We start from the raw sequence: 27,739 nt of genomic DNA, 5'->3' as shown, positions 1-27,739 counted from the left end.
ACACTGACCATTAAACAATTAGAGAAACAGATAGCCAGAATGGTAATCCAGTGGACTTGCCTTCTGGAGCTTCTAATGCACATTACCAGGAATCATCCCACGTGTACATTTCCAAACTGAGCACAGAGCACAACTTGTCTGGGCTAGCATTTCCTAAGAAGAGGGAGGAGTCCCTGGTGGGGATAAATAGGCATCAGTGTGCTTGGGGAGAACAACACACCAGGCAGGCAGCCACCCGAACATCAGAACTCAGCTGTTACAGACTCTGGCAGCGGGCTTCAGCTCTGCAGGTAATGCCCAGGATTCTTTCTCTCTGGGGACAGGAAAGGTTCCTTTACAGGACTCTGTGGTACTGGTAATGACCTGAGTCTTGGTTTGGAAGGGCAAGAAGTTGTTTCTGGGGCACTGATTTGAAATAAGGGGACATATCTAGGGTGCATATGAATCTTCTCTCCAGTCTGGGTCTTCATGTGTATGAAGATGCAGGAGCCATAGGCTATGCTCCTGGAGAGGGAACAGAGCCTGCTGCTTCTGACCCTCCATGGGGAGGAAGTATTGAGACCTTGACTATGCCAGGTGCAGCTGTAGGAACCAGAGGGAGACAGGACAGTGACAGAGTCCCTATGGGGGAAGAGACATCACTGTCATGCTTAGAGAGACAGGAGATGTCTTAGGGTCAGGGACCCCACTTCCAAAACAGATCCCATGGCCAAGAAAAGGGACCACACCCTCTCCTAATAAGGAAGAGAAGGTTACAGCTCAGCCACTGAGCCAGGTCTCCTCCACAACCAGACTAGCCTGTTTTCTGTGGAAATCATTTAGATGTAAATTATGCTTGAATGTTTTCCAAAGAAATGGTTGCATCAGTCTGACGGTAAACACAGGGTAAAGGCATCCAAAGTCCCTGGCCCCTCTGCAGGCACAGACCTGCATAGCCCTGGGCACACGTGGCTCAGCTCCAATAACTCCCTTCCCTGCTCCCTCCATTCTACTCTACTCTTCTAGTCTTCCCTCCCCTCCATCTTCCTCTTCCTCCCCCATCTGATCCTCCTCTCTTCTCCTGTCTTCCCTCCTCTTCCCCCCACTTTCTCACTCCAGCCTCTTTTCCTACCTGGTCCTCTCTCCTCTGTTCTTCCCCCTCACCTTCCTATTCCTCTAGCATCTAAGTTCTCCTCTAAACTCATCTACAGTATGAACAAGACTAAGGAGAGTGGCAGTGTTTACCATATCATAAGCCGTCAATTGTAGTTTTCAGGATGCTTGTGCCCCAGTCCAGGGATGTAAGAAGGAGATGGCCCTCTGTATACTCCCCACCAATACCCACAAAGCTCCTAATAAGCTATACACTTTTACTAAAAGTGTACCCTGGGTCACTTAACAAGCTGTCCAGAGAGGTCCACCCATTTGCTTGCTACCACCACACAGTCATCCTGACAGCCAAAATGGAAAATGGTCCAGGTGTCAGAGACTCAGGCATCATTCAATTTCCTTCCCACCAGGAGGTCTTCCAAGCTGAGATACAAACCTCCCCAAGCTGAGATACAAACCTACCTGTGATCAGGGGTTCCAAGGCTTTGATGCTACACCAGAGCCACCCTCAATTAACCCTTCACACACCCAGAAAAAGACACTAGGTTCAGCCCATGGCTGTTGGATTTCTTAGACATGTCTGCAGGAGGTTGGGGTGGATGCTGTAATAAATAACTGGTCTCAGGTTCTTTCCCTAAGCCAGGACTAGAGGTTGATGATGGAGTAGAGGACACAAATGCAAAATAAGAGGTCCCCTGCTTTCTAATGAGTCCTTATGCCAATCCAGAAGAAGAGAGGAGACATTCAGATTACACAAGGCTTGAGTCCATCTCCAGATTTTTCTCTTCCTTACCTTGTGACCCTAGCAAATCTTTTCATCCCACTGGATTTTGATTCTCTATTAGGAATATTAGTTACTGCAACAGCACTTCTTCCTGTGGTAAAAGGGAGCAGAGGCTGTGGCACTACCATCTGAGTGGTCAGAGCACCTCCCACGCACAGTCACAGGGGCAGCAGAACCGGGACACAGTGCTGGCACATGGGAGGACAAGGAGATGGTCAGAGAACCATGTGACCCTCCCTGACAAAAGGATCTTTTCTTTTCAACCAGGAGAACAGAGTAATGGCTGAGATCTCCCCTGCTGTCCTCTGCCAACCAGATGACATTTTGGGAAGGGACACTGCTCTCCAGGGAAATCTGAACAACAGGACACCAGTGGACAATCTAGCACTGACCTCCACCAACACCAACTTTGCCTTCAGCCTCTATAAGGAACTGGCTTTGAAGAATCCAGATAGAAATGTCATCTTCTCTCCATTCAGCATCTCAACAGCCTTGGCCGTCCTGTCACTGGGAGCAAGCAGCAACACCCTGGAAGAGATTCTAGGAGGTCTCAAGTTCAATCTCACAGAGACCCCTGAGGCAGACATCCACCGGGGCTTTGGGCACCTCCTCTACATGCTCAGTCAGCCAGGAGACCAGGTGCAGATCAGAACAGGTAGTGCCATGTTTATTGAAAAGCACCTACAGATCCTGGCAGAGTTCAAGGAGAAGGCAAGGGCACTGTACCAGGCTGAGGCCTCCATGATTGACTTTCAGCAGCCTCAGAAATCCAAAAAGCTCATCAATGACTATGTGAACAAACAGACCCAGGGGAAGATCAAGGAACTGATCTCAGACCTGGATAAGAGTTCATTAATGGTGCTGGTGAATTACATCTACTTTAAAGGTGAGAATGATTGCTGTTTCAAGGGTATATGGAGAGGGTGTTGGCTGGGTACCTTGTGTCCATACACTGACCACTGGAAAGGAGGTGCTCATGAACTTAGAGACATGGGTGCCTAACTTCTTATTATTAACAGGCATTACTTCTCTGTGGTATTCTGGATGATGGTTGAGTTCCTGGTGCTTACTAAATAGAATCCCTGAGATCTCAGCCTAAGTGGGCTCAATTTGACTGTGACTTAAACTTAGTGACTAGTAGAATGCATAGCTTGCTTGTCCAGTTCTCCCTGAGTCGGGAGAAGCCAGGGCTCCTCCTGCAGAGAACAAGTCCCATTCCACCCACTCCAGCATTTCTAATCTACTTCTGTAGAAGGTGCCCATCCCTACTGGAAAGCTTCTATCTCTATCACGGTTCTGGTGGGCTGGAGACTTTTTACCTAAGGGGCCTGGCTACCCAATCTACATAAGGAGAATGTAGAATGTGCAATAGCTAGTGCAGAGCCCTTCATGCATTTCTATTCTGGAACTCTCTCCTGAATCTTTCTGCATCAAGCTAGACCTGGCATGAAAAAGCAGGGTCTGGGGCAAAGACATTAGATTGAAGAAAGATCAGCCGTGCAATGTTCTATGTTCAGTGTCTGGCTGCTTTTTGGAATTTTGCTTTTGTAAAACTACTTGCCTGGCAGCCTGGGAGGTCACAGTGCACAATACTCACTCCTGAGTCAGGGAATCTGGAGGTAGGGAGCTAGTGATTTGAGAAACTGGGCTGGAATTGCATTTGGTAAGGATTTTGGGGTGGACATCCAGAGCCTACACTCCAAAACCCTGCCTGATAGAGACCAGGGATTGAGCCCATAAAACAATTCCTGATGAATATCCTGATGTGGCCTGACCTGGGGTGGACTTGAGGCTGGACACAGGATAGTCTAGGGCAGAGAAGACAGATTCTGAGACTATAGACAGAAAACCAATCTGCCATGGACAGAAGAGGATAGGACAGAGGACATTTGTTCAGGATGGAGCCAGAGCTGCTTTTCTCAGAAGAGAAGGGAAGCAGAGTAAAGGGCTGAAGGGTTACTGTAGAGTGAGGCTCTCTTGCTGGACCCAGAACCCAAGCTCCAGGGCTGCTTGGCTGTGAGGATGAGTTGTATGTTTATGCAGCTGCATCCTGAGCCCAAGAAACTGTCAAAGTACCAAGTCCCCCAGGGTGTATTGTAGATGGTCACATGCACTTGGGATGTGCACAAAGCCTGGCCAGGATATTTGTGATTCATGGAGGGAAACATGGCCAATGTGGGAGAAGAGGACTCATTACTCGTCTTAGTCAACCAACTATGGGATCCTGGTAATCCAAATCTAGAAGTTACAAGTCCCCAGAACTTGAGTCTAAGCCCACCCACACTTGGCTCTGGGCTCAACCTTCCATTAGTTGGTTCACACTGAGGAGCACTATCAACAAATCACTACCTGGAGGTTCAGTCTCTCGTGTTCCCTTGAAATCTGTCCCCCAAGCAACTGCCTTCTAGACAGGGTTCCTCCTGAGGAAGAAGGGATCCCCAAATATCCTCAAGCTCCATTGTCTCCACTTTCACTCACATTTCTCTGTAATATACCCCACCTCAGATTCTAGATTGTTTTTCAAGTACCTTAAGTAGCTAAGCTTTGGATTTGAGTTCCTCTTTCTAAACCAAGCCTATGGATCACTTCTCATTCATAGTTCTGCATATATCAAGGTTTTTCCAATACAGACTATGCAGCCACCAAGGGATACTACACTCTGTGTTGTTGAATATGGATTGATTGCTCTTTTGACTCAGAAACTATGCAGAAATGAGGAGAAGGTGGTGTCTCTCCTGTGCTCTTACATTCTGATGGCCTGCTCCACATTTAGGGAAATGGAACAGACCATTTGATCCTCGTGACACATTCGAGTCTGAGTTCCATTTGGACAAGAAGAGATCTGTGAGGGTGCCCATGATGAAAATTGAGCATCTGACCACACCCTACTTCTGGGATGAGGTTCTGGCCTGCTCTGTGGTGGAGCTGAAGTACACAGGCAATGCCAGTGCCCTGTTCATCCTCCCTGACATGGGCAAAATGCAGCAGTTGGAAGCCAGCTTGCAACCAGAGACCTTGAGGAAATGGAAGGACTCTCTGAGGCCCAGGTGCGTGTCCACAGTACCCAGAGCTGCTCTGTCTCCCCATCCTGCTGTTAGCCCAGTGTCCCTGTCCTTCAGAGTGTCAGGGTCACCCAGTGTAACGGTTGGAGAGTCAGCGGGGCCAGGTGGATTCAAGGTGAGTTTCTCTCTGTTGACTCGGTAGATTTTAGACAGATTTTATTGTCATTTTGTTGTTCACAAGATGACAGCAGCTAGAGCAGGAGTTGAGGATTCCTCTGTGTCTAACAGGCTGTAATTACAGGGAATCTTGAATGGGTTTTGGAAGGCAGAATGAAGTGAGGCTGAGATGAGATCAGCTCTGAGAATCAGCTCTGCCCTGTGTAGCCATCTCATCCCCTCATCACTCATTCACTTACCATGGAATAATAACTGTGCTCAAATTTAGACCCTGAGAGGGTATCAGAAACTCAAGCATATGATTTCTTATAATCACAGGCTCACCTTGAAATAGAAGAGGAGTGAGTAGGTGATTGAAAATACAATTAATCATTATTTGAAGAGTTAAAAAAATAACAAGTAGATGTTAAAAGGGGGAATGTCCTCGGGGAAGGAAAGCTGGAGTTGGAAGAAGTGTGCAGTTCCAAATAGAATGGTCATTAGATGAAGTCTGAGGGTTCACATGTCAGGGGAAGAAATGTATTGAGTGGGAGAAAAGCATTCTTGGTAAGGGAAACAACAGCTAGTTCCAAGCCTCATCGCCTGCCCCTGAATAAACTCTCAGGCATTGAGGTTAGTTGATGCATTAGGTAAAGCAAAATCAAGTGGTGTGGGATGGACGGAAAGAGGGCTGCACTCTTGTGTTAGGGCTGTCTGTGGAGAGGTGCCCTAGCAAAATGTGGGTTGATGTGGCAATGGAGTCCAGGGACTCTGACATTTCTCTTTACATTCTCAGGAAGATTGATGAGCTCTATATGCCCAAGTTCTCCATCTCCACTGACTACAGCCTGGAGAACATCCTTCCATCACTGGGCATCAGGGAAGTCTTCTCCAAACAGGCTGACCTGTCTAGGATCACAGGAGCCAAGGAGCTGAGAGTCTCTCAGGTAGGTCAAGAAACACTGGGTGGTTCTCACTGGGTGCTAGAATATGTATGCTGAAAGCCAGGTGGCAAGGGGGTGGTAAATGTGTGAGAAAGCCCTCATTTCTGAGATTCCCTCATCCTGGGAGGGCTGGATTACAGCCCAGACACCCCTGCTGGAGACCATGCAGCCAGTCTCTCCTCTACTCCAGAAGCCCAGAGTGGAAAAGCCTGTGCTTGGTCTTAGACAACCATAGTCACTGACCTGTGCTGCAGTACAGATACCACCCACAATCCACTGCAGGGCAAAGCATTGCAGCCTCAGCTTCTTCACTGCAGAACTGACCCAGTACTTCCTGATGAGCACACAGAACAATAGCAGTAATGAAATAACAATGGATGAATGGCAGTTATGATGAAAAGGTAAGAGTAGAGGAGAAGATGCCTTAGGACCCCACACTACAGTCCCAGATGCACAGATTGGCAAAGACTTTTTTGTCCATCAGTGCCCACTCTGACCCCTGGTGCAAGTCTCTACAAATAAAACATGGCAGTTTGGTAAAGAGAAACCACACTCTGTGCATTGAGGTTGTATGTTCCAGGAGCAATGCCAGAACCTGTACTGGCTGCCAGCACATTGGCTGTTCACTGTGGGTTTCCTTAGAAGCTGCCTGTGGAGGAAGGACGAGCGTTGCCTACACCCATCCTCCTGTTTGTAGTTGGTTTGAGAGCAACACACATTCTCAGAGACTGAGCAGACCCAGGACATGTCTCATCTCATACCCTGAGCAGAGACTTGGAAACACCAGGGGTAGAGCTCATGGTAGGAACAAACAGCTTCACCAGCAGCTGAGGCCAGCAGTGGATGCTTGCTCAGGGAATCTCCTCTTCTGCCCTCCTTAACTCCAGTGAGTGATTTCTTTCTCTTACAGGTGGTCCACAAGGCTGTGCTGGATGTGGCTGAGACAGGCACAGAAGCAGCTGCTGCCACAGGATTCAAAATACACCTTCGTTGTGCAAAACATATATCAATGACAGTCCGTTTCAATAGGCCATTCCTGATGTTTATCTCTGAAACAGATACTCAGATGACCCTCTTTCTGGCCAAAATATCCAACCCTAAATGAGACTAGAGCTTCCCAAGTGGGAGGCTTCTGCTCAGGAGCCCAGGAGGGAGCCTGCATGTTGGTGTGTACATTCTGCACTCCATGTTCTGATTGGCTTTGTATACCTGGCTTAGACATTGACCTTGTCTAACTCCATGACTCCTACATACACAGGAGCCTTGGACTGTGAGTGACAGGCTCTCAGGCCTCTGGGGAGCACCTGCTCATGTTTCTGACCCTGGAATCTATCTTTATGCCCTCTCCCTGCCTACTCAGCTGTATTTTTCTGTACCCCAGATGTGGGCCCTATCATGTAGGCAGAGTCTCAGTATACTCTCTAGGCACATCTGCCTTCAACATCTATGGCCTTGTTGGGATCATGCAAGCTTACTGGCCAATCCATGAGGACCAGGACCAGGACTTAGAAGGGAAGCTGCTGCACTGAATCTCACTCCTGCATCTGGTACCTCCTGGTCACAAGTTCTTTCCTTGTGCTTTCCCTCTCCAGTCTCTAGGCTCTGCCACCCACTGCCCTTTGCAGCAGATGCTGGCCATACACATACATGGCCCACTGTTGGAGCCTTCACTCATGTTGAGGGGCCGAATGATTAGACCAGCTCCTTTTCCCCAGCACTCCTACTTAGGGCACAGTACCCATTTTCTAGGTTGGCAAATGACGAACCTGAAATGATAGATAGACACCTCCAACTTCATACCCAAAATGCAGGGTTTGGAGCAAAGGATCAATAAATGTATAATTCACTCAGCTCCTATTTGCAGGGGTGTGCCCTCTAGTGACCACAGGGTAGTAGAAAATTGTCACTCATGCTCTGTGACTCCTGTGATGGACCTCTGACCTACATGTTATTATCAATCCTTTTTATGGATCAGGAAACTGAGACACAGAGAGTCTTAGTCATTTCCCTTTAACTCACAGCTAGACATTATGACTGGCTGGATGTTCTTCAAGTGTCCCTATGCCAGAAGAACAGTTTTTACAAAGTGGGGATCTGTGCACAGGCATCACCATGGTGGTGTGTAGGTGGATCATAAAACAAGGCTCTAGATACTTCACAGAGAGCTCCCAAAAGCACATATGGATCATGTGACCTCTGTGTTGAGGTCAGTGGAGGATGAGAAGGTCATCACATGACCAGAAAGAATGTCTTGGGCAGGATTCCCAGTAATGGAGGCATTTCTAAGAATCTGAGAGGAAGTGAGTATTTCGGACAACACAAAAGAAGGGTGGTGGAGAGGAAGAAGTAATTACAGACACAAGATGGCAAAGAGCCTTGCTCTGGGAGGATTCTGAAATTCCTCAGAGCCGCAGTAAGCATAGAAGTGGTTAATTGGTGTTTGCTGTCTTAGGCAAGTTATTTGTGTGGTTACAATGCAGAGAACTGAGTTATTCAGAAGTCAGGTTGTTATTGAGGGCTTTTTTAGGGAACAGCTGGAGAGGAGAGTTGATGATCCAGATCAATAGATGAGCTTCCTTAGTGTGTAGATGCAGAAGGAGAAGAGGAGGCCTACATTGGCTTGGGACACCTGGTAATCATTGAGAATCCTCTGAGCCTGGAAACACAGCCAGCAGCCTGCACGGGATGGAAAGTTGAACATTCAGTTGGAGACTTACTTGTGTCTTAAAGATCCTAAGGAAACTCTTGACAGGTGGCTATGAGGTCAGCAGAGATGTGCAGCCTGGTGGGGCTCTCAAAGTACCCCCTTCCCCAGTGAACACCGAGATACCATTCCCTGAAGGATGGAAAGTGAGAGAAAAAAGGGACCCATCTATTGAAAGCAAACAAATGTCCCAACCATCTTTCCAATGTGTATAGCAGGGCAGGTCCTGAGGCAGGGGTACCTAGCAGTACTCCATGGGCACTGACACGCCCCAGCTGTATACAACCATTTTTCCTGGATTCAGTGCAGATATATAAGGAGCCTAGTGCTGAATGCATCTCAAGCTGACCAGACCTGTCAGTCTGGAACTTGTGGCCAAAGTCTGAGTCCACCTCCCATGGGAGTCTAGGACCTAGATATCAGGGTTCACTTTTCCTCATTCCCTGTGGGCTGAGGACTCTCTTACTTCTTACCCATCAAATGTTGCCTTGATGATGAACTCCCTACAGGGACAGGCCCAGCTTTCAATGGAGGTAATGGAGTATGGAAGGGGAAGGGAGGGGCCTGTAAACTGCAGTTTACTGAGGTTGAAGGCCTGGGAACTCCATGCTTAGCTCAGGGGTTTCTACATGATGAACAATCACCTTATAGAAATGTAACAACAGTAAGAGGCTGTGTGGTGGGGTGGGGTTGCGTGGTGATCTAAAAAACACAATGTACAACATGCTTCCTTCTGTGCTTCTGCAACATGACCCCTCATGTCTAATAATAGTCTGACATCTGTAGGCTGTCATATTTGTCTTATTGACTGTGTGTCCTTTGCCCTACAAAAACTTCTCAGTTTCAAGAAGTCCCACTTATTAATTCTTGCTCTCAGTGTCAGTGCTCCTGATGTTATTTTTAGGAAGTGGTCTTTTGTGCCAATTCATTCAAGATTACTTCCTACTTTCTCTTTTATGATGTTCAATGTAACTGGATCCACTTGGACTTGAATTTTGTGCATGGCGACAGATATGGATCTATTTGCAATCTTCTACATGTTTGCATCCAGTTATGCCAGCATCATTTGTTGAAGATGCTTTCTTTTTTCCAAACAACTGCCTACAGAATGGGAAAAGATCTTCACCAACCCCACATCTGACAGAGGGCTGATCTCCAAAATATATAAACAACTCTAAAAGCTAGACATCAAAATATCAAACAATCCAATTAAAAAATGGGCTACAGAGCTCAACAGAGAATTCTCAACAGAAGAATCTCAAATGGCTGAAAGGCATTTAAGGAATTGCTCGATATCCCTAGTTATCGGGGAAATGCAAATCAAAACGACTCTGAGATACCATTTGACCCATGTCAGAATGACTGTGATCAAAAACACTGAAGAAGGCTTATGTTGGAGAGGATGTGGAGTCAGAACCTGGAGACAACCTAGATGCCTCTCAACCAAAGAATGGATAGAGAAAATGCAACACATATACACAATGGAGTACAACTCAGCAGTAAAAAAAAAAATCATGAAATTTGCAGAAAAATGGATGGAACTAGAAAATATCATCCTGTGTCAGGTAACCCAGACTCAGAAGGACAAACATGATATGTACTGACTCATAAGCAGATATTAGAAGTAAGGCAAAGGATAACCACACTATAACCCACAGCACCAGAGAAGCTAGCTAACAAGGAAGACCCTACAAGGGACACATAAATAACCCAGTGCAAGAGGAATAAATAAGATCTACCTGAGCAAATGGGGGGGTGGCAGGGGTAATGGATGACAAAGAATGAGGGATGAGAACATAAGGAAATGAGAGGTTCGAGCTGGAACATGGACAGTGTAGGAGAACAAGAGATACCATGATAAATGAAGACATCATGGGAATAGGAAGAGGCATGGTGCCAGGGAAGTTCTCAGGTTCCACAAGGATGACCCCACCTTGGACTACTGGCAATGGTAAAGAGGGTTCCTGGACTGGTCTACTCTGGTGACTGGACTAGTGAATACCCTAACTGTCATCATAGAGACTTCATCCAGTGACTGATGGAAGCAGATGCAGAGATCCATGTCTTGGTGCCATGCTGAGCTCCGGGAATCCAATCAATGAGAGAGAGGAGGGATTCTGTGGGCAGGGGATGTTGAGACCATGATGGGAAAATGTGCAGAGATGACCAGCCACACTAGTGGAAACCCATGAACTGTGGACCAATAGCTGTGGAGTCCCCATGGGACTAGACTAGGCTCTCTGAATACAGGAGACAGTTGTATAGCTTTAACTGTTTGGTGGCTCCCAGGCAGGGTGATCAGGATCCATCCCCAGTGCATGGGCAGGCTTTTGGGAACCCAGTGCCTGTGGTGTGACACCTTGCACAGCCTTGGTGCAGGGGGGAGAGGTTTGGACCTACCTCAGCTGAGTGTGTCAGGCTCTGCTGACTCCCCATGGGAGACCTTGACTTGGGAAATGTGGGGATGAGGTGTAGGTTGGGGGAGAAGGCTGAGGGGTGGAAATAAGGAAGAGGGGGATCTGTGGTTGGTATGTAAAGTGAATAGGAAATTTCTTAATAATAAAGAAATCTGACAGATAATGATCATGGCCAAATTGCTTGTCAGAGGTAGTTACCAAGGTCTCATGTCTAAAAGGCAATAATCAGAGAATATTAACCATGAAGCACTATGGAAGAGATAAGAGTAGCAGTGGCAATGGTTATAATGACCATCAAGAGCCAGGCTGCCTCTTCCTACCACCCCTTCAGCCACCTCAGAAACCCACTCCAATATTCAAGCATGGGAAGAGCACTTATCCCTCCAGGTGTTGTGTGTGGTTGGCACAGCCCAGGAGGACACTGAGGCAGCTTCGACCAGGAATCAAGAGTGACCTCCCAGCAGAGAACAATGCCAGCCACTGTACATCATCAGAAACCATAGATTCCATGCTCACCCAGAATGGCTACAACATCTCTTTCAGAGAATGATCCTCACATCCAGGAAAGTTTGCAATAGGGACTTGCTAAGCAGACTGTAGAAGATGTGCACTACAGAGCATTCATTCCCAGCCTATACCTTACTACATGCACAAAATCTGCAGCATGCATACAGCAGTGAGTTCAGAGACCTGTGGTCCAAACTAAGGCCAGGACAGAGTATCTAAGGTAACCCTACTAGATGCCAGCATCCCAAGGGGGAACCACTGTGAACTGCATGATCTGCAGATCCTCACTGAGCTTTCTCCCCCTAAAAATGTAACAGCCAACTCCAAGGCCTCCATCTGTTTTCTGTTGTTGTTACTGAAGCCACAGATCAGACAGTAGACAGAGGAGTGTGTCAGAGAGCCTTTTCTCTCTGGGACAGCACATCTGAAATAACCCACTGAGGGAAGCAAATATTTGGTTTGAATCACAGTTTCAGAGACTTCAGTCCGGTGTCTGCTGGCTTCTCTGCTTTGGGCCTGAGGCAAGTCAAGCTTTCTGTATCTAAAGACACTATCAAGGGAAGGAGGACTGAGGACACGGTCAGGTGGGTAAAGTGCTGGTCCCATATGCATGAGGATCTGAGTTTATCCCTGACGTAAAAAAGCCAACTATGAACACATGAATTTGTGATCCCAGCTCTGGGGTGGAGACAGGTGGGTCCCTGGGACTCCCTGGAGAGCCAACTTTGACAATTCAATGAATTCTAGGCCTATGGAGAGACCTTATCCTAAAACCAAGATGGAAGAGGAATGACAGTTGAAGTTGACCTCTGACCTTCATGTGGATGTGCACATGGATATACACATACACATTCACAAACACATGGGACCACATAAAGTAAACATTCAAGGAGAAAGAGAAGAGGGCTATGGAGTTAGCTTAGTGGTGGAATGCTGGATTGAATTATATGTGTGAAGTTTTGGTTCCCCAGTTCTGTGAGTGTGAGGAGACAACCCCCAGGATGGGAAGAAATGTCTGTAGGTCAGGTGTCTGTGCATGGAATTCTTATAATAACTCAAACAGTTGGATATACAAAGCCATTCTTCACACCACCAGGAAGGTTGTATGATTCTTCAGCTGTTACATCAGTGTGTCCTCACAGCCAGGCTGGTTATGGGTCATTAGGGACCAAAGCTATGGTGATGGAGAGGATGGACACCATCCAGCTCGTCAGATCACACTCCTGGATTGACTCAGCTTTGACTAGTGTCTGGTCCTGGGATCCTTCACAGTAGGCAGTCAACAATGGGGCTCACCTCAGCAGGTGCGGTGAGGATGCAACAGGGTCTTAGGCATGAAGGACAGAGCAACAGTGATGGCCATCATTGTCTCTGTGAGGAGAGAGAAAGAGGAGCAGAAAGAATGACTTCTGCCTAGGGAAGAATCCTCTGTGAGGCACTGATGTGATGTTGAAATGATCCACATGAGGGAGTTATGGAAAACAATCATATTTGGCCAATTCATGATTTAGTACTGTTATTAATGATGAGACCAAAAACAAGCTTATGCTTCCAAAAAGTCTGTAGGTGCCCAAGCTCAGGGACACAGCATGTGTAAAGGAAAAAAACCACAAAGACCATAATTTACAAATAAGTTAGGTGTAAGTCAGATTAATTTGAATTGTTCCTTCCTGACAGAGCAAAGTTACTATTTCAATCATAATTTTGGGTTGTAGCTTCTTTATTCATTGTGATTTCCTTAAGTTATTCTGGTCTATTCTGTGCACCATGGACATGTCCCTGGAACTCTCAAATACATGTGTAGGCAGACATGACTGTGGTGGGGGAAAAGAGAGGACTGAGAAATCTGAGAGGAAACAAAGATAGAGTCAGAGCATGAAGGACTTACATTGGTCATTTCAGTGAGAGTCTGCCTGTTGTCTTCTGACTTGTCTGTCCATACTCTCTGCCTTGGTCATAAGGACTAAGAGGGGGATGAATGGTCTTGTCTCATGTCTGGTGATGCAGAATTAATTGCCTTCAAATAAATGCAAAACTTGGAAAAACATGAAATATATCATAATGTAAGGCACCCATGAGGAGCCAGGCTGGATGATTCTTCCCTGGGATCTCTCAGGAGTCATTCTGTTAGATGAAGACTTGACACATGTTGGAGGTTCCATGTCCAAGATTGCTCTCATTACTTTCTTTTTCCTCTGGTGCTATAAACTGAACCAAGGTCTAGTTTTTTCTAAGCAATCCCCCCGACCACTGAGCTAACACCCAGTCCTCTCACAGCTTATAATGGGAAATCTCTCTGGGCCTACTCAAAGAGCTGCTCAGGAAGGCAGGTGCATCAATTGGAGGAAGTTCTCCACAGGCTCAAGATGTTATCTACTGGTATTCTTAGTTTGTGGATTGAAGTTAGTTGTCTGCTAAGTTAAAAGACTTCATTGTCACAAGGTTTCTAATTGAAACATATCTTTATATACCTAGAAAACCTAACTAATATGGCTATAAATTTGACTACTATAGATGACTATTAATCTGGGTTTTATAATTATATATTACATATTTAAATGAGCTGCATAAACATAATAACATTAAAAAGAGTAAAAATATACATACACTGTGAAAAATTGACTTTAAATTTGTATCAATAACCTAAATTCCATACCAATGTAAAATATTTGAGATTAAAAGTTGTTTTTTGCCTAAAGTAGATGCAATAATCTATCTTTTCTTTTCATCATAATAATCTACCCTTTTCCCATCATTAATATATCATATCCCCTTTTCTTCTTTGGAAAGAGATTGACTATAACCAACAAAATATTGGGTGCCAGATATTACAGGACAGAATTCTGGGTTCAAGTCAGGTTTGTTAACATGTGAAATCAATAAGGTACACTCATGACACAGAACAAAGCTGAGATGTGACCACTGATTCAGCTGCTGAGGTCCTGCCGTTCTGCCCAAGTACGATGGGAACCAAACTGCAAGCCATGCTTTTCTGGCCCTCACTATCTACTCTGACCAGTCCACGAGAGGGCAGGACCATTTCCCCACAGTTCTTAAGGGGTCACACATCTTGAGTAAAGACAAGACCTATTGGACCAAAAAAACATGCTCCATACAATTGGTCATTGGACAGAATGGCAGAATTACCACAACTGTAGCCCCCACAGATGGAGGCATTTTCTCAATTTAGGGTCCCTCCTCTCAGACGGCTATAGAGGGTATCAAGTTGACATAAGTCTGGCCAGTGGAGAAGAGAAACAGCTGGAAATGCAGACACTAAAATTTAGACTTGAACTGGAGGGGAGGGGAAGGGAGTGGTGAGAACCAGCAGAAGCAAGTGATTAACACACAGGAGTGTCAAAACACAGACACTTTAGTTCACTTAGTGTGGATAGGGCCCTTTCAAAGGTGCCCCTTGCCCTCTCCATGGTTACAGAACCAAATGTAAGCCAGTGTGGGGAGAAACAGAGATTCGTTGAGGATTAAACGATCAGGTTTCTCTCTCTGGGGTGGCAGAGAAAATAAGCAAAATGGCAGAAAATGAAAGTTTGTTTTAATGACAGCGAGGTAAGGATGTTTGAGCTGATTCAGCCTGTCTGGATTGAAAAGGAACTGGGTGTCTGTGCATGCAGGTGTTCGTGGAAGGTTAGGATGTCTCCTGATAAACAGAAATGCAACATGGGTGATCTGCTTCTCTGGAACACAGAGAACTTAAGCTACTGTTTACTCAGCCAAATCCTTCTTGTTAGGATCAGCACCTCCATCACTTGGGGACAACAACTTTTGACAAAACACCAGCCTGTGGAGTTTGACCACACTGTTGACACAAACACCACAGCTCTCATCCTATGGGGAACAACAGATACTTTATAAGAACAATTTTAGGTGACAGGATCTGAGAACACAGATTTAGCTTACTCAAATTCCATGTTCCAGTATGGAAACAGTTTCATGAAAACTTGATAGCTTAACCAAACAAAGTCACAAATCAAGGCAAGTTTAAAATGCACGGGTGGGAACCTCAGGGAGGCAGATGCATCATCAAGATGGGGGAGCTTCTCCACAGGCTCAAGATGTTATCTGCTGGCATTCTTCGCTTTTGGATTGAAGCTGGTTGTCTGCTAAGTGAATAGACTCTATTGTCACAAGGTTTAGTTCTGACACAGAGGGAGGAAACATGGCTGTTCCAGAGAGGCAGCACTTAGCCCATGAGAAGGTCATTAGCCTGTGACCTGCAGTGTTCCCATCTCTCTACAGTACTGAAATTCAGATCAGCCAGTCAGGCTCTGCAGACACAAAGTTTTCTTTCACTGCCAGACAAGGCAGCTTCCCTTCAGAGCTCTGAGAGCCAAAGAGGGGAGAGCAAGTCTCTGCTGAGTATATTCCCATTGCTGCCAGACAGGATGTTTACACTGATCCAAGTGGGGTTCTGTCAGCAATGAGGCTTGTGTTTATTAATGTGTGAGTTCACTTAAGGAAATTGGGGTGTATGGTCATAAAGTTGTTGTATTCTTTTTGAAGTGACTTAGAAATCTAGGACAACTGTTATCTGCAGCCCTACCCGGTGACAAGTTCAGCTGGTGCCCTGTCTTTTTAACTCTGATTTCTCCCGTGTTCCACACTGACCATTAAACAATAGAGAAACAGCCACAATGGCAATCCAGTGGGCTTGTCATTTAGAACAAAGTTTGGGGATTTCCCATCAGGATGTGTTTCTGCTTCCTGGAGTTCGAAATGCACATTACAAGAAATCAGCCCATGTGTATGTTACTATACTTAGCACAGAGCACAATTTATTTATGCCAGCATTTCCTAAGAAGAGGGAGGAGTCCCTGGTGGGGATAAATAGGCATCAGTGTGCTTGGGGAGAACAACACACCAGGCAGGCAGCCACCCGAACATCAGAACTCAGCTGTCACAGACTCTGGCAGCGGGCTTCAGCTCTGCAGGTAATGGCCAGGATTCTTTCTCTCTGGGGACAGGAAAAGTGCCTTTGCAGGACTGTGTGGTACTGGTTATGACCTCAGTTTTGGTTTGGAGGTATGAGAAGTTGTTCCTGGGGCACTGGGTTGAAATCAGGGGACATTTCTGGGGTGCATATGAATCTTCTCTCCAGTCTGGGTCTTCATGTGTATGAAGATGCAGGAGCCATAGGCTATGCTCCTGGAGAGGGAATGGAGCCTGCTGCTTCTGACCCTCCACGGGGAGGAAGTATTGAGACCTTGACTATGCCAGGTGCAGCTGTAGGAACCAGAGGGGGACAGGACAGTGACAGAGTCCTTGTGGGGGTGGTGACATCCCTGCAGTGTTTACAGCAGAGAGAACATGTCTTGGCTTCAGGGACCTCACTTCCACAACAGATCACATGGCCAAGAAAAGGGACCACACTCTTTCCTAATAAGGAAAAGAAGGTTACAGCTCAGCCACTGAGCCGGGTCTCCTCCACAAACAGACTAGCCTGTTTTCTGTGGAAATAATTTTGACATAAAATATGGTTGCATGTTTTCCAAAGAAATGGCTGTAGCATGAATCTTAGAGGGTCTTATTAATAAAATCAAACCTGAGCCAGGTATTGGGGTAAACACTGGAAGATTAGAGAGACAGAAGAGGCCACAGCTTCCTCACCTCGACAGTTCCTCAGCTGATCCTGTTTCCTCAAACTGGAAGCTTCTTTGTCCTCATTTCAATGGCTCTCAGATGAACTGCTGCTCAAAAGACTGAAAGCTTAACCAGCAAAATGCTTCTAGTTTCTGGTCCTCACGCCTTATATATCTTTCCTTTCTACCATCACTTCCTGGGATTAAAGGCATGTGTCACCATGCCTGGCTGTTTCCAAAGTGGCCTTGAACTCACAGAGATCCAGAGGGATTTCTACCTCAGTAGTGCAAGGATTAAAGGTGTGAGTTCCACCATTTTCTAGACTTTGTATCTAGTGGCTGTTCTGTCTTTGACCCCAGATAAGTTTATTAGGGTGCACAATGTTTTGGGGAACCAATACCACCACAAAGGGTTGCATCAGTCTGACAGTAAACAGAGGGCAAAGGCTGCTGAAGTCCCTGGCCCCTCTGTAGGCACGGGCCTGCATAGCCCTGGGCACACGTGGCTCAGCTCCAACACCTCTCTCCCCTGCTCCCTCCATTCTCCTCCTCCACTCTTCTGGTCTTCCCTCCCCTACATCATCCCCTTGGATCCCTCATCTGATCCCCCTCCCTCATCTAGTCCTCCCTCCTCTTCATTCCATTTTCTCACTTCAGCTTCTTTTCCCATCTGGTCCTCTCTCCTCTGTTCTTCTTCCTCACCTTCCTATTCCTCTAGCATCTACGTTCTCCTCTGAACTCTTCTACAGTGTGGACCGAGGCTAAAGGAGGGTAGCAGTGTTTACCATGATCACAAACCTTCAACTGTAGTTTTTAATGATGCTTGTGGTCCAGTACAGAGGTGTATGGAGGAGATGGCCCTCTGGACATTCCCCACAAATACACACAGTGTTCCGAATAAGCCATAGTCTTTTACAAATAGTGTACCCTAGGTCACTCAACAGGCTGTCCATAGAGGTCCACCTATTATTTTGCCCCACAAAGACATTCTAACAGTCAAAATGAAATATGGTCCAGATATCAGAGACACAAACACCACTCAAGTTCCTTTCCATCAGGAGGCCTTTGAAGCTGAGATACAAACCTCCATGTGCTATCTTGGCAGGGCTGAGAGCACCTCCCCTATTGGTCTTACTAATATTTGTGGTCAGGGGTCCCAAGGCTTTGAAACTGCACCAGTTGTCTCCAGAGCTGCCCTCAGTTAACCCTTCACACTCCCAGAAACAGGAACTAGGTTCAGTCCATGGCTGTGGGATTACTTGGATATATCTGCTGCAGGTTGGGATGGGTGCTGTGCTAAATAACTGGTCTAAGGACCCTTCCCTGCATACTGAACTGAGATTCATGATGGGGTAGAAGACAAAAATGCAAAGGAGGAGATGCCTCTGCTTTCTGATGAGTCCTTATACCAATTTAGAAGAGGAGAAAAGACATTCAGAATTCACAAGGCTTGAGCCCATCCCCAAGTTCTTCCCTTCCTTACCATGTGACCCTGGCAAATCTCTTCATCCCTCTGGGTATTGTTTCTCTATTAGGAATATTGGTTGCTGCAACAGCAATTCTTCCTGGAGTGAAGGGAGCAGAGGCTGTGGTACAACTATCTGAGTGTCCAGAGAACCTCCCATGCACAGTCACAAGGGCATCAAAGGGGCAGCAGAGCAGGCACACAGTGCAGGAACACAGTGGGAGGACAAGGAGGTAGTCAGGGAAACACATGACCCTCCCTAACAAAAGGATCTCTTCTTTTCAACCAGGAGAACAGAGTAATGGCTGAGATCTCCCCTGATATCCTCTGCCAACAAAATGGCACACTGGGAAGGGACACTGCTGTCCAGGAAAACCAAAACAACAGGACACCAGTGGACAATCTAGCACTGACCTCCACCAACACTGACTTCGCCTTCAGCCTCTACAAGGAGCTGGCTTCGAAGAATCCAGATAAAAATATCATCTTCTCTCCATTCAGCATCTCAATAGCCTTGGCCGTCCTGTCACTGGGAGCAAGGAGCAAAACCCTGGAAGAGATTCTGGAAGGTCTCAAGTTCAATCTCACAGAGACCCCTGAGGCAGACATCCACCGGGGCTTTGGGCATCTCCTCCACATGCTCAGCCATCCAGGGGACCAGGTGCAAATTAGAACAGGGAGTGCCATGTTTATTGAAAAGCACCTGCAGATCCTGGCAGAGTTCAAGGAGAAGGCAAGAGTGCTGTACCAGGCTGAGATCTCCACAGCTGACTTCCAGCAGCCTCATGAGGCCAAAAAGCTCATCAATGACTATGTGAGCAAACAGACCCAGGGGAAGATCAGCGAACTGATCTCAGACCTGGATGAGCAGACATTAATGGTGCTGGTGAATTACATCTACTTTAAAGGTGAGGATGGACACTGTTTCAGGGGTTGATGGAGAAGGATTTTGTGTCCATATTCTGCCCACAGGAAAGGAGTAGCTCATGAACTTGGAAACATGAAAACATCATTTTTCATTTCTAACAGGCCTTACTTCTCCTCTGGAGTGTTCTAAATAATGTTTACAGTTCATGGTACATACTCAACAGAACCCCTGTGCTCTTAGCCTAACAGGGCTGAATTTGGCTGTGACTTAAACTTATTGACTAGCAGAATGCATAGATGACATGTCCATCCTACATGAATGGTTAGTAGCCATGTCTTCTCCCTGCAGATTTGGTGTCTTAGTCAATATTCTATTGTTGTGAAGAGACACCATGACAATGGCAACTCTTATAAAGGAAAAGGTTTAATTGGGGTGGCTCACTTATGGTTCAGAGTTTCAGTCCATTATCATGATGGTGGGAAAAACTGTGCAGACAGACAAGATGCTAGAGTGGTATCTGAGAGTCCTACAACTTTCAGACAAGAGAAAGTGGTCTGGGATTCTGGGCAGTATCTTGAGCATTTATGAGACCTCAAAGCCTGCCTCAAAAGTGACACACTTCCTCCAACAAGACCACACCTACTCTAACAAAGCCACAACTCCCAATAATGCCACTCCCTATGAGCTTATGGGGGCCAATTGCATTCAAACTACCTCAAAAGAAGTCCCTCATTCAGCTCATTCCAGCATTTTGAAATGCTCCTAGAGAATCCATTTGCTAGAGAACCTATGTCTTTAGGAGGTCTCAGGTGGTCTGGGACTTCTTAACCTAAGGAGCCTGGCTACCCAATCTTAAAGGGGGAAAGTAGCAGGTACCATAACTCCTGAAGAGCCTGTCATACATTCCTATACAGGACCTCTCCCTGGGCCTTTTCTCTAATGCTGGACATGGACATGGAAGAGCAGGGACTAAGGAAAAGCCATTAGTGAGAGGGAGGTGTCAGCCAGGCAGTGTTCTGTGTTTAGTGTCTCATTGATCAATGGAATTTCAGTTTGTAAAATTAGTATTCAAAGCAGACTGCAGGGTCACAGTGCTGACCCTGCAGGGAGTCTGTTAGTGGGAACACATCCAGAGCCCACACCCACAAAACCCTACCTGATAGACCAGGAATGAGGCAAAGGCCCACAAAATGATTCCTGATAAAAATCTTGATGTGGCTGGATATGGGGTGGATTTCACACTCTAGACTCTGCACAGGCCAAAGCAGAGGAAGATAGGCTCTGAGACTATACACAGAAAACCAACTGGCCATGGACAGAAGAGGATAGGAGGACAGAGGACAGGAGTCCAGGATGGCCCCAGAGCAGCTGTGCTCTGGAGAGAGGGGAAGCAGAGTGATGGCCTGAAGGATTAGACTGCAGGGTATCTATTCTGTCTGCTGGGCCAGGACCTAAACTCCAAGGCTGACTGGCTGTGAGCTGGGTATGAATCTTTATGCTCCTGGATCCTGAGGCCAGGAAATTGTTAAAGTACCATGTCCCCAGGGCATTGCATGTTGCTACATGCACTTTGGATATTGGGTAAGTCTGAGTAGGATATCTTTGATTCATGGAGATGAAATGGATAATATGGGAGAAGAAGTGTCATTACCCATGTCTTAGTCAACCAACTATGGGATACTGGAAATCCAACTCTGGGAAGTTGAAGATCTCACCAGCTTCAATGTAAACAGACTCATGGCTCTGGGCACTGACTTCCATTAAGGTGGTTCACACTGAGAGGCACCATGGACAGATCACAGCATGGGGAACACAGTCTCTCTTGTCCTGTTCTTCCTAAAACCAGACCCACAAGACATAGTCTTCTATACATGTCTCCTCAGGGGGAAGAAGGGTTCCTCAACTCCCCAAGCTCCAGGCTCCCCAATTTCACTCTCTCTGTTACACTACCCCACCTTCAGATCCCTGGCTGTTTTACAAATATCTTGTTTAGGGAAGCTTTGGTTTTGAGTTTCCCTTTCCAAACCAAGTCTTCCGATCACTTCTCATGCATACTTCTACAAAAGCCAAGGTTTTTCCTAATCTAGATTATGCAACCAGTAATGGTCCCTCTATGCTGTTGAAGATTGATTGATTCCTGTCAAGACTGAGAATCTGGGCAGAAATGGGGTGGAGGTGGGATCTCTCTGCTAATTGTACAATCTGATGACCTGTTTCCACATTTAGGGAAATGGAAGACACCTTTTGAGCCTCATTTCACACGTGAGTCTGACTTCTACTTGGATGAGAAGAGGACTGTGAAGGTGCCCATGATGTACCATATGTTTCTGACCACACCCTACTTCCGAGATGAGGATCTGTCCTGCTCTGTGGTGGAGCTGAAGTACACAGGCAATGCCAGTGCCCTGTTCATCCTCCCTGATGAGGGCAGGATGCAGCAGGTGGAAGCCAGCTTACAACCAGAGACCCTGAAGAAGTGGAAGGACTCTCTGAGGTCCAGGTGTGTGTCCACAGGAACCAGAGCTGGTCTGTCTCCCCATCCTGCTGTTGGCCTGAAGTTGTGTCCCTGTCCCTCAGAGTGTCAGGAGAACCCAGTGAAAAGACTGGAGAGTCAGCAGGGACAGGTGGAGCAGAGGTGACTTTCTCTCTGCTGACTCAGGAGTTTTTGTACAGATTTTACTGTCATTTTGTTGTTCACAAGATGACATCAGCAAGAGCTGAGGATTGTTCTGTGTCTAACAGGCTGTAATTACAGGGAATCATGAATGGGCTTTGGAAGTCAAAGGGGAGTGAGGTTGAGATGAGATCAGCTCTGAGAATCAGCTCTGCCCTGTGTAGCCATCTCATCCCCTCATCACTCATTCATTCACCATTCATGCATTGATGACTTCAAGACCTGCTATGTTATGTGCTCTCATTAAGACCCTAAGAGGTTATCAGAGACTCTGGAATTAAATTTCTCATCCTTGATGGCTCCTCTTGGACTGAGGAAAAGAGAGTGTTGAGATGGAAATACAACTAATCATATTTGATTAGTTAAAAATGTGAGGAGGCGTGAGATTGAGGAGAGTGTTCAAGGATTAGGAAAGCTGGAGTCAGATACAGAGTGAAATTTAATATACTAGTGTCATTAGGAGTTGTCTGAGGGTCTACAGATCAAGTGAAGGACTCCATTTTGTGGATCTTGGAGGAAAGCATTCTCCTCAGAAGTATCAAGCCTCATTGCCTGGCCCCTGTAAACACTCTCAGGCACTAATAGAAAATCATTGAATCTAGTCATGGATGGAAAGAAGGCTGCTTTCCAGTGAGAGGGCTGTCTCTGGTTCCCCAGCTACAAAGTGGGTCGATGGGACAATGGCGCCCAGTGACTCTTACATTTCCCCGTTTCATTCTCAGGAAGATTGATGATCTCTACATGCCCAAGTTCTCCATCTCCAGTGACTACAGCCTGGAGAACATCCTTCCACAGCTGGGCATCAAGGAAGTCTTCTCCAAACAGGCTGACCTGTCTGGGATCACAGGGGCCAAGGACCTGAGAGTCTCTCAGGTAAGCCAAGAAACACTGGGTGGTTTACCGTGACGCCTGAATGTGGGTGGTGAAAGTCAAGTGGTGTGTGAGGAAATGGCAAATGTGTGAGAAAGCCTGCATTTCTGAGATTCCCTGATCCTGGGAGAGCTGGATTACAGCCTAGATACTCCTGCTGGATACCATGCAGCCAGTCCCTTATCTACACCCTGAACATAATCTCACACTGGATCACATGGTGGGAAAGAACCTGTGCTTGGTCTTAGACAAGGATAGACACTGACCTTTACTGTAGTGCAAATACCACCCACAGTCCACTGAAGGGCAAAGCACTTCAACCTCAGTTTCTTTACTGCAGAGCTGGTCCAGTATTTCTTATTAAGACACAAAACAGCAGCAGTAAAGGAAATAACAAGGGATGAATTCGGTTGGGATGAAAACATTAGGAATAGGAGAGAAGATGCCTTAGGATCCCACACTACATTCCCAGATACAAAGTCTGGCATTTCTGGTGTTCTGTCCAGTGACCACTCAGATGCCTGGGCTCAGATCTGTACCAGCAGGGCATGGCATTCTGGGAATGAGAAGCCATGACCTGTGCATTGAGGTTGTATGTCCCACGGAGGATAGAGCAGGAGGCATGCTGTATCCCACACTGGCTGCCAGCACCCTGGCATTTTCCCTGTGGGTCTTCTGAGAAGCTGCCTGTGGAGTAAAGACTGGAATTGCCTACACCCAACCTCCAGTTTAAGGAAGGGTTTGAGGGCAACATAAATCCTCAGAGACTGAGCAGACCCAGGGCATGCCTCATCTCACACCCTGAGCAGAGATTTGGAAACACCAGGGGTAGAACTCATGGTAGGAACAAACCACTTCACCTGTAGCTGAGGGCAGCAGTCAATGTTGCTTCAGGAATCTCCTCTCCTGCCCTCCCTGGTCTCCAGTGAGTGATGTCTTTCTCTTACAGGTGGTCCACAAGGCTGTTCTGGACGTGGCTGAGACAGGCACAGAAGCAGCTGCCGCCACAGGATGCTGTTCTGACGGATCGGCTCTAATTTTACAGCCTCTGAAAATATATTTCAACAGGCCATTCCTGGTGATGATCTCTGACACAAATACTCAGACCCCACTCTTTATGGCCAAAGTCACAAACCCCAAGGAAAACTAGAAATTCACAAGTGGTGAGGCTTCTTCCTAGAAGGCAGGGGTTGAGGGTGTATGTGGATCTCTATGTGCATTTTGGCTTCCATGCTATGATTGGCTGTGGCATGCCTGGATTGGACAGTGACAGTGACTAACTGTATGACTCCCACATACATAGAGACTGGGTACATTCAGTGTCAAGCTCCCAGTACTCTTGGCAGCACTAGTTCTTCTTCCTGAGCTTGAAATCTGTCTTTGTAGCCCTGCCTGCTGCCTCTCCTGTATCTGCTTGTACCCAAATCCTGGACCCTGACAGATAGGTTCAGTCACTATCTAGGCTCTGGTTATGTCTGCCTTCATCAAAAGCAAGCTTGATTGAACTATGCAACTTTATAGGTCAATCATGTAGAGCTCAGTCCCAGGACTGAGATGGGAACTTGTCACCCTGAGTCTATTTCCAGCATCTGGGACCACTATGTACCTAGTTCTTGCCTCAAACTTTCCCTCCTTCAGGCTCTGCCACCACCCTGGGACTTCTGACCCTGCCTACATCTTGCACATTGTTGGTTCCCAAAATCCTGCAGCTCTCGGAGTTGGTTGGTCAGACCAGCTCCTTTCCCATAGTACACCTACTTAGGGTAGAGGACCCTTTTTCTAGGTGCCCCACTAACCAACCTCACATTACAGATGGATACCTCCACCTTCCTTGACGAAAATGTAGGGCTTTGAGCAAATGATCAATAAATGTATAACTGCACAGAAAGTGTCCAGGCCATGTTCACTCAGCTCCTGTGGGCAGGGGTGTGGCCTCTAGTGACCACAGGGTAGTAGAGATTGTCACTCACACTCTGATTCCTGTGATGGACTTTCTGACCTACATGTTATTATCAGTCCTTTTTAATAGATATGGAAAGTGAGGCACAGAGAAGCTTAGTTCTTTCCCATGACCTCACAGCTAGACATTATGACTGACAGGACATTATGTTCTTCAAGAGTCCTGATGACAGAGGAACAGTTTCCATCAAGCCAGGTTCTTTGCACAGGTATCACCATGGTAGTGTGCAGGTGGATCATTAAAGGAGTCTCTAAATCCTTCATATTGAACACCATGAGTCTATGGTTCATGTGACCTCTGAGCTTAGGTCAGAGGAGGATGAGAAGGTGGTCAGTGATCAAAAAGAATTCTTTTGGCAGAACATACAGCAATGGAGGCATTTATAAGAACCATTGGTGTTTAGGAAAAGAAAAAAGTCACCAGATATCAGTGCACCTGGCCCTGAGAGGATTTTAAAGGACTCAGAAGTACAGAGAGCTTTGGAGTGGTGAATCACTGTTCCTGTCTTGGGAACCTCATAACATGGTGTGGCTATAGAGCAGAGAGCTGTTCTAGGCAAATGTGGGAATTTTCACTGAGGACAGCTTCAGGGAACATCATGCCACATTTGGAGAGGAGAGTAGTGATTCAGCTCAAGGATTCGCTGGATTAGCGTCTGGACAGAGAAGGAGAGGAGGACACTGTGAATTTGGTTTGAGTGCTGGGTGTCCATAGGGCGTTTGTGAGCTCTGAATCTCTGCTTGAGGCCTGCACAGATAGGGAAGGTTGTCCATTCAATTTGAGATATCCTTTAGTCTCAAGACTCCTAATAACACACATTGTTCAGGGGGACATGTAGTGGTGGAGAATTACAGCCTGGAGAATCACACCCTGCTGGAGGCCGCAGGAATATATCATAAGAACTCAGCTGGTTATGGCAAAGTCACTACCTGGAGGGATCAGGGAATTGCTCCAGAGGAAGCTAAATCCCAAGGAGCTTTTGGTGTTACTTGGTTTGCTATATATCAGCTGTATTCTGCTATGAAAATCATGTGTGCCTTCATAGTTTTCCCAATTGACTTTTCCCTAAGAAGGGCTAACAGTGTGGACTGATCACTCTCTGGACATACACATTCCAGCTATTTGGAGAACAGCCTCTGGAAAAGCTTTCTCTGAAATCAGATTGTCTCCCTTAGCCACTTTCAAGGACCAGCACTAATAACAGTCCACATGCAAGTCTCAAGATTTAAGGTAAATTCCACAAGGAGTAACCACCTAGGTCAGGTGGATGTTAAGTAATAGCCTTACACAATTTAGCTCAGACACTCCTTTCTTACGGCCTTACTAACTTTATAGACCTTTAACTCCTTACCTAACCACTTCTAGGAATATTTAGATAACTTTCTGTGCTGACAAGTATGCTCAGCCAGAACTCCAGTTCAAGCCTCCCTGTAATTATCATCATTGGCAGCATCCAGCCAGGTCCATCCCCAGATGGAGGAAAGTACCTCATCAGAGATACCTCTGTACTCTCTAAGAACAGACTTAAGCATCCAGGCTACCTGTTTGAGAAGACCTGGTAGATGTGTCAATTAAGCTTTACTTCCTCCTTTCCCTTGAACAGATAGGAGCCACAGGAAAAAAGATCACAGTTTTATTTTCTCCCATTGACCTAGCAACTTATAGAGTCTTAACATTTTCTACCAATCACGTTTAAGACTATAGTGGAGCACATTAGATCCCTCTTCTTAGATATTACCTGAATTTAGCCTTTAGTTAATTCATTTTCTCATTAGTCACTTCCCTTTTGGGTTGCAAATGATAATGAACAATTATTGCCTCTCTATGTGATTCTTGTCTCCCCTCTGTTTGACCCTGGAAGCCTGGCTTTGCACTGCCCAGGGATTACTTCTTTTAATTGTATATATACCAAAACTTCCAGGGCATGGGGAGGCAGAGAAGAGAAAAGAGAAGGGAAGAACTAGATGGGTAAGAACTTGAGAGGAACAAACTGAGATTGGGAAGGACTAGATTGAAGGACTAGAAGAGAGTACTAGAGGAATGAGATGGAAGATGAGGAAGAGCCAGATGGGGAAGTACAAGATGAAGAAGAAACAGATGAGAGAGAAGGTGATGGGAGAGAAGCTGATATGGGAAAGAACTAGATGGATGAAAATTTAGAAGGGGCAGAACTAGATGAAGGAATTAAAATATAACCTAGATGGGACAGCAGATATATGTAAAGAGAAATTGGGCAAGAAAGAAGCTAAAAATGAGAGCAGAATATAAGCTTGTAGAGAGAAACCCAACACAAAAATAATAAAGTGTATGGACTATGGAGTTTTGTGTATATAGATTCATTTCTTTTCTTCAAAGATTAATTATCAGCTGGTTGTAGGTTCTTCCCTGATCCTGAGAGGGGATATCTAGGGGCTGGATGCCCATACTCTCCAATAACACACAGAATTCCCTTCCCCAGTGTACATCAAGGTACCACTCCATGAGGACAATGGATAGATAAGAACAGGACCTGCAGACACTAAGAGATCATGGATGCAAGCATAGACTAATATACCCAGCAAAACTTTCAATCACCATAGACAGAGTGAACAAGACATTACAAGACAAAACCAGATTTAAACAATACTTATCCACAAACCCAGCCCTACAGAAAGCACTAGAAGGAAAATTCCAACCTAAGGAAGTCAGATACACCCATGAAA

General features: G+C 46.2%; 1 protein-coding gene across 4 annotated transcripts; it reads left to right on the top strand.

The window, feature by feature from the left end:
• Positions 1-118: 118 nt before the first annotated feature.
• On the top strand, positions 119-24,965 carry LOC114688398 (serine protease inhibitor A3F-like). 4 transcript variants are annotated; one of them, XM_037210801.1, is made up of 7 exons: positions 193-290; positions 2,141-2,759; positions 4,647-4,920; positions 5,828-5,978; positions 6,886-6,950; positions 18,443-18,452; positions 24,102-24,965. In XM_037210801.1, the coding sequence occupies exons 2-7, from the start codon at positions 2,153-2,155 to the stop codon at positions 24,225-24,227; spliced, it is 1,233 nt and encodes a 410-aa protein (XP_037066696.1). In that variant the 5' UTR covers positions 193-290; positions 2,141-2,152; the 3' UTR covers positions 24,228-24,965. The 4 variants fall into 4 exon arrangements, with proteins under 4 accessions (XP_037066695.1, XP_037066696.1, XP_028718822.1 ...); XM_037210800.1 differs by lacking the exons at positions 4,647-4,920; positions 5,828-5,978; positions 6,886-6,950; positions 18,443-18,452 and adding exons at positions 19,020-19,573; positions 21,760-22,033; positions 22,930-23,080 and having other exon boundaries at positions 119-290; positions 2,141-2,205; positions 24,027-24,965; XM_028862989.2 differs by lacking the exons at positions 18,443-18,452; positions 24,102-24,965 and having other exon boundaries at positions 6,886-9,472.
• The last annotated feature ends 2,774 nt before the right edge of the window (positions 24,966-27,739 follow it).

This window comes from Peromyscus leucopus, chromosome 14, assembly GCF_004664715.2.
Source record: "Peromyscus leucopus breed LL Stock chromosome 14, UCI_PerLeu_2.1, whole genome shotgun sequence".
In the NCBI taxonomy this organism is placed as follows: domain Eukaryota; kingdom Metazoa; phylum Chordata; class Mammalia; order Rodentia; family Cricetidae; genus Peromyscus; species Peromyscus leucopus.
The sequence above is the reverse complement of the archived record's forward strand: the minus strand, read 5'-3'. Positions and strand labels throughout refer to the sequence as shown.

Excerpts from the sequence above, each read along its gene's own strand:
- LOC114688398 (XM_037210800.1), top strand. The coding sequence starts at position 2,153 with ATGGCTGAGATCTCCCCTGCTGTCCTCTGCCAACCAGATGACATTTTG. Across the intron at positions 2,206-19,019 it reads CCAGATGACATTTTGGGAAG|GGACACTGCTGTCCAGGAAA; the intron begins GGACACTGCTCT and ends CACACTGGGAAG. Across the intron at positions 22,034-22,929 it reads AAGGACTCTCTGAGGTCCAG|GAAGATTGATGATCTCTACA; the intron begins GTGTGTGTCCAC and ends TTTCATTCTCAG.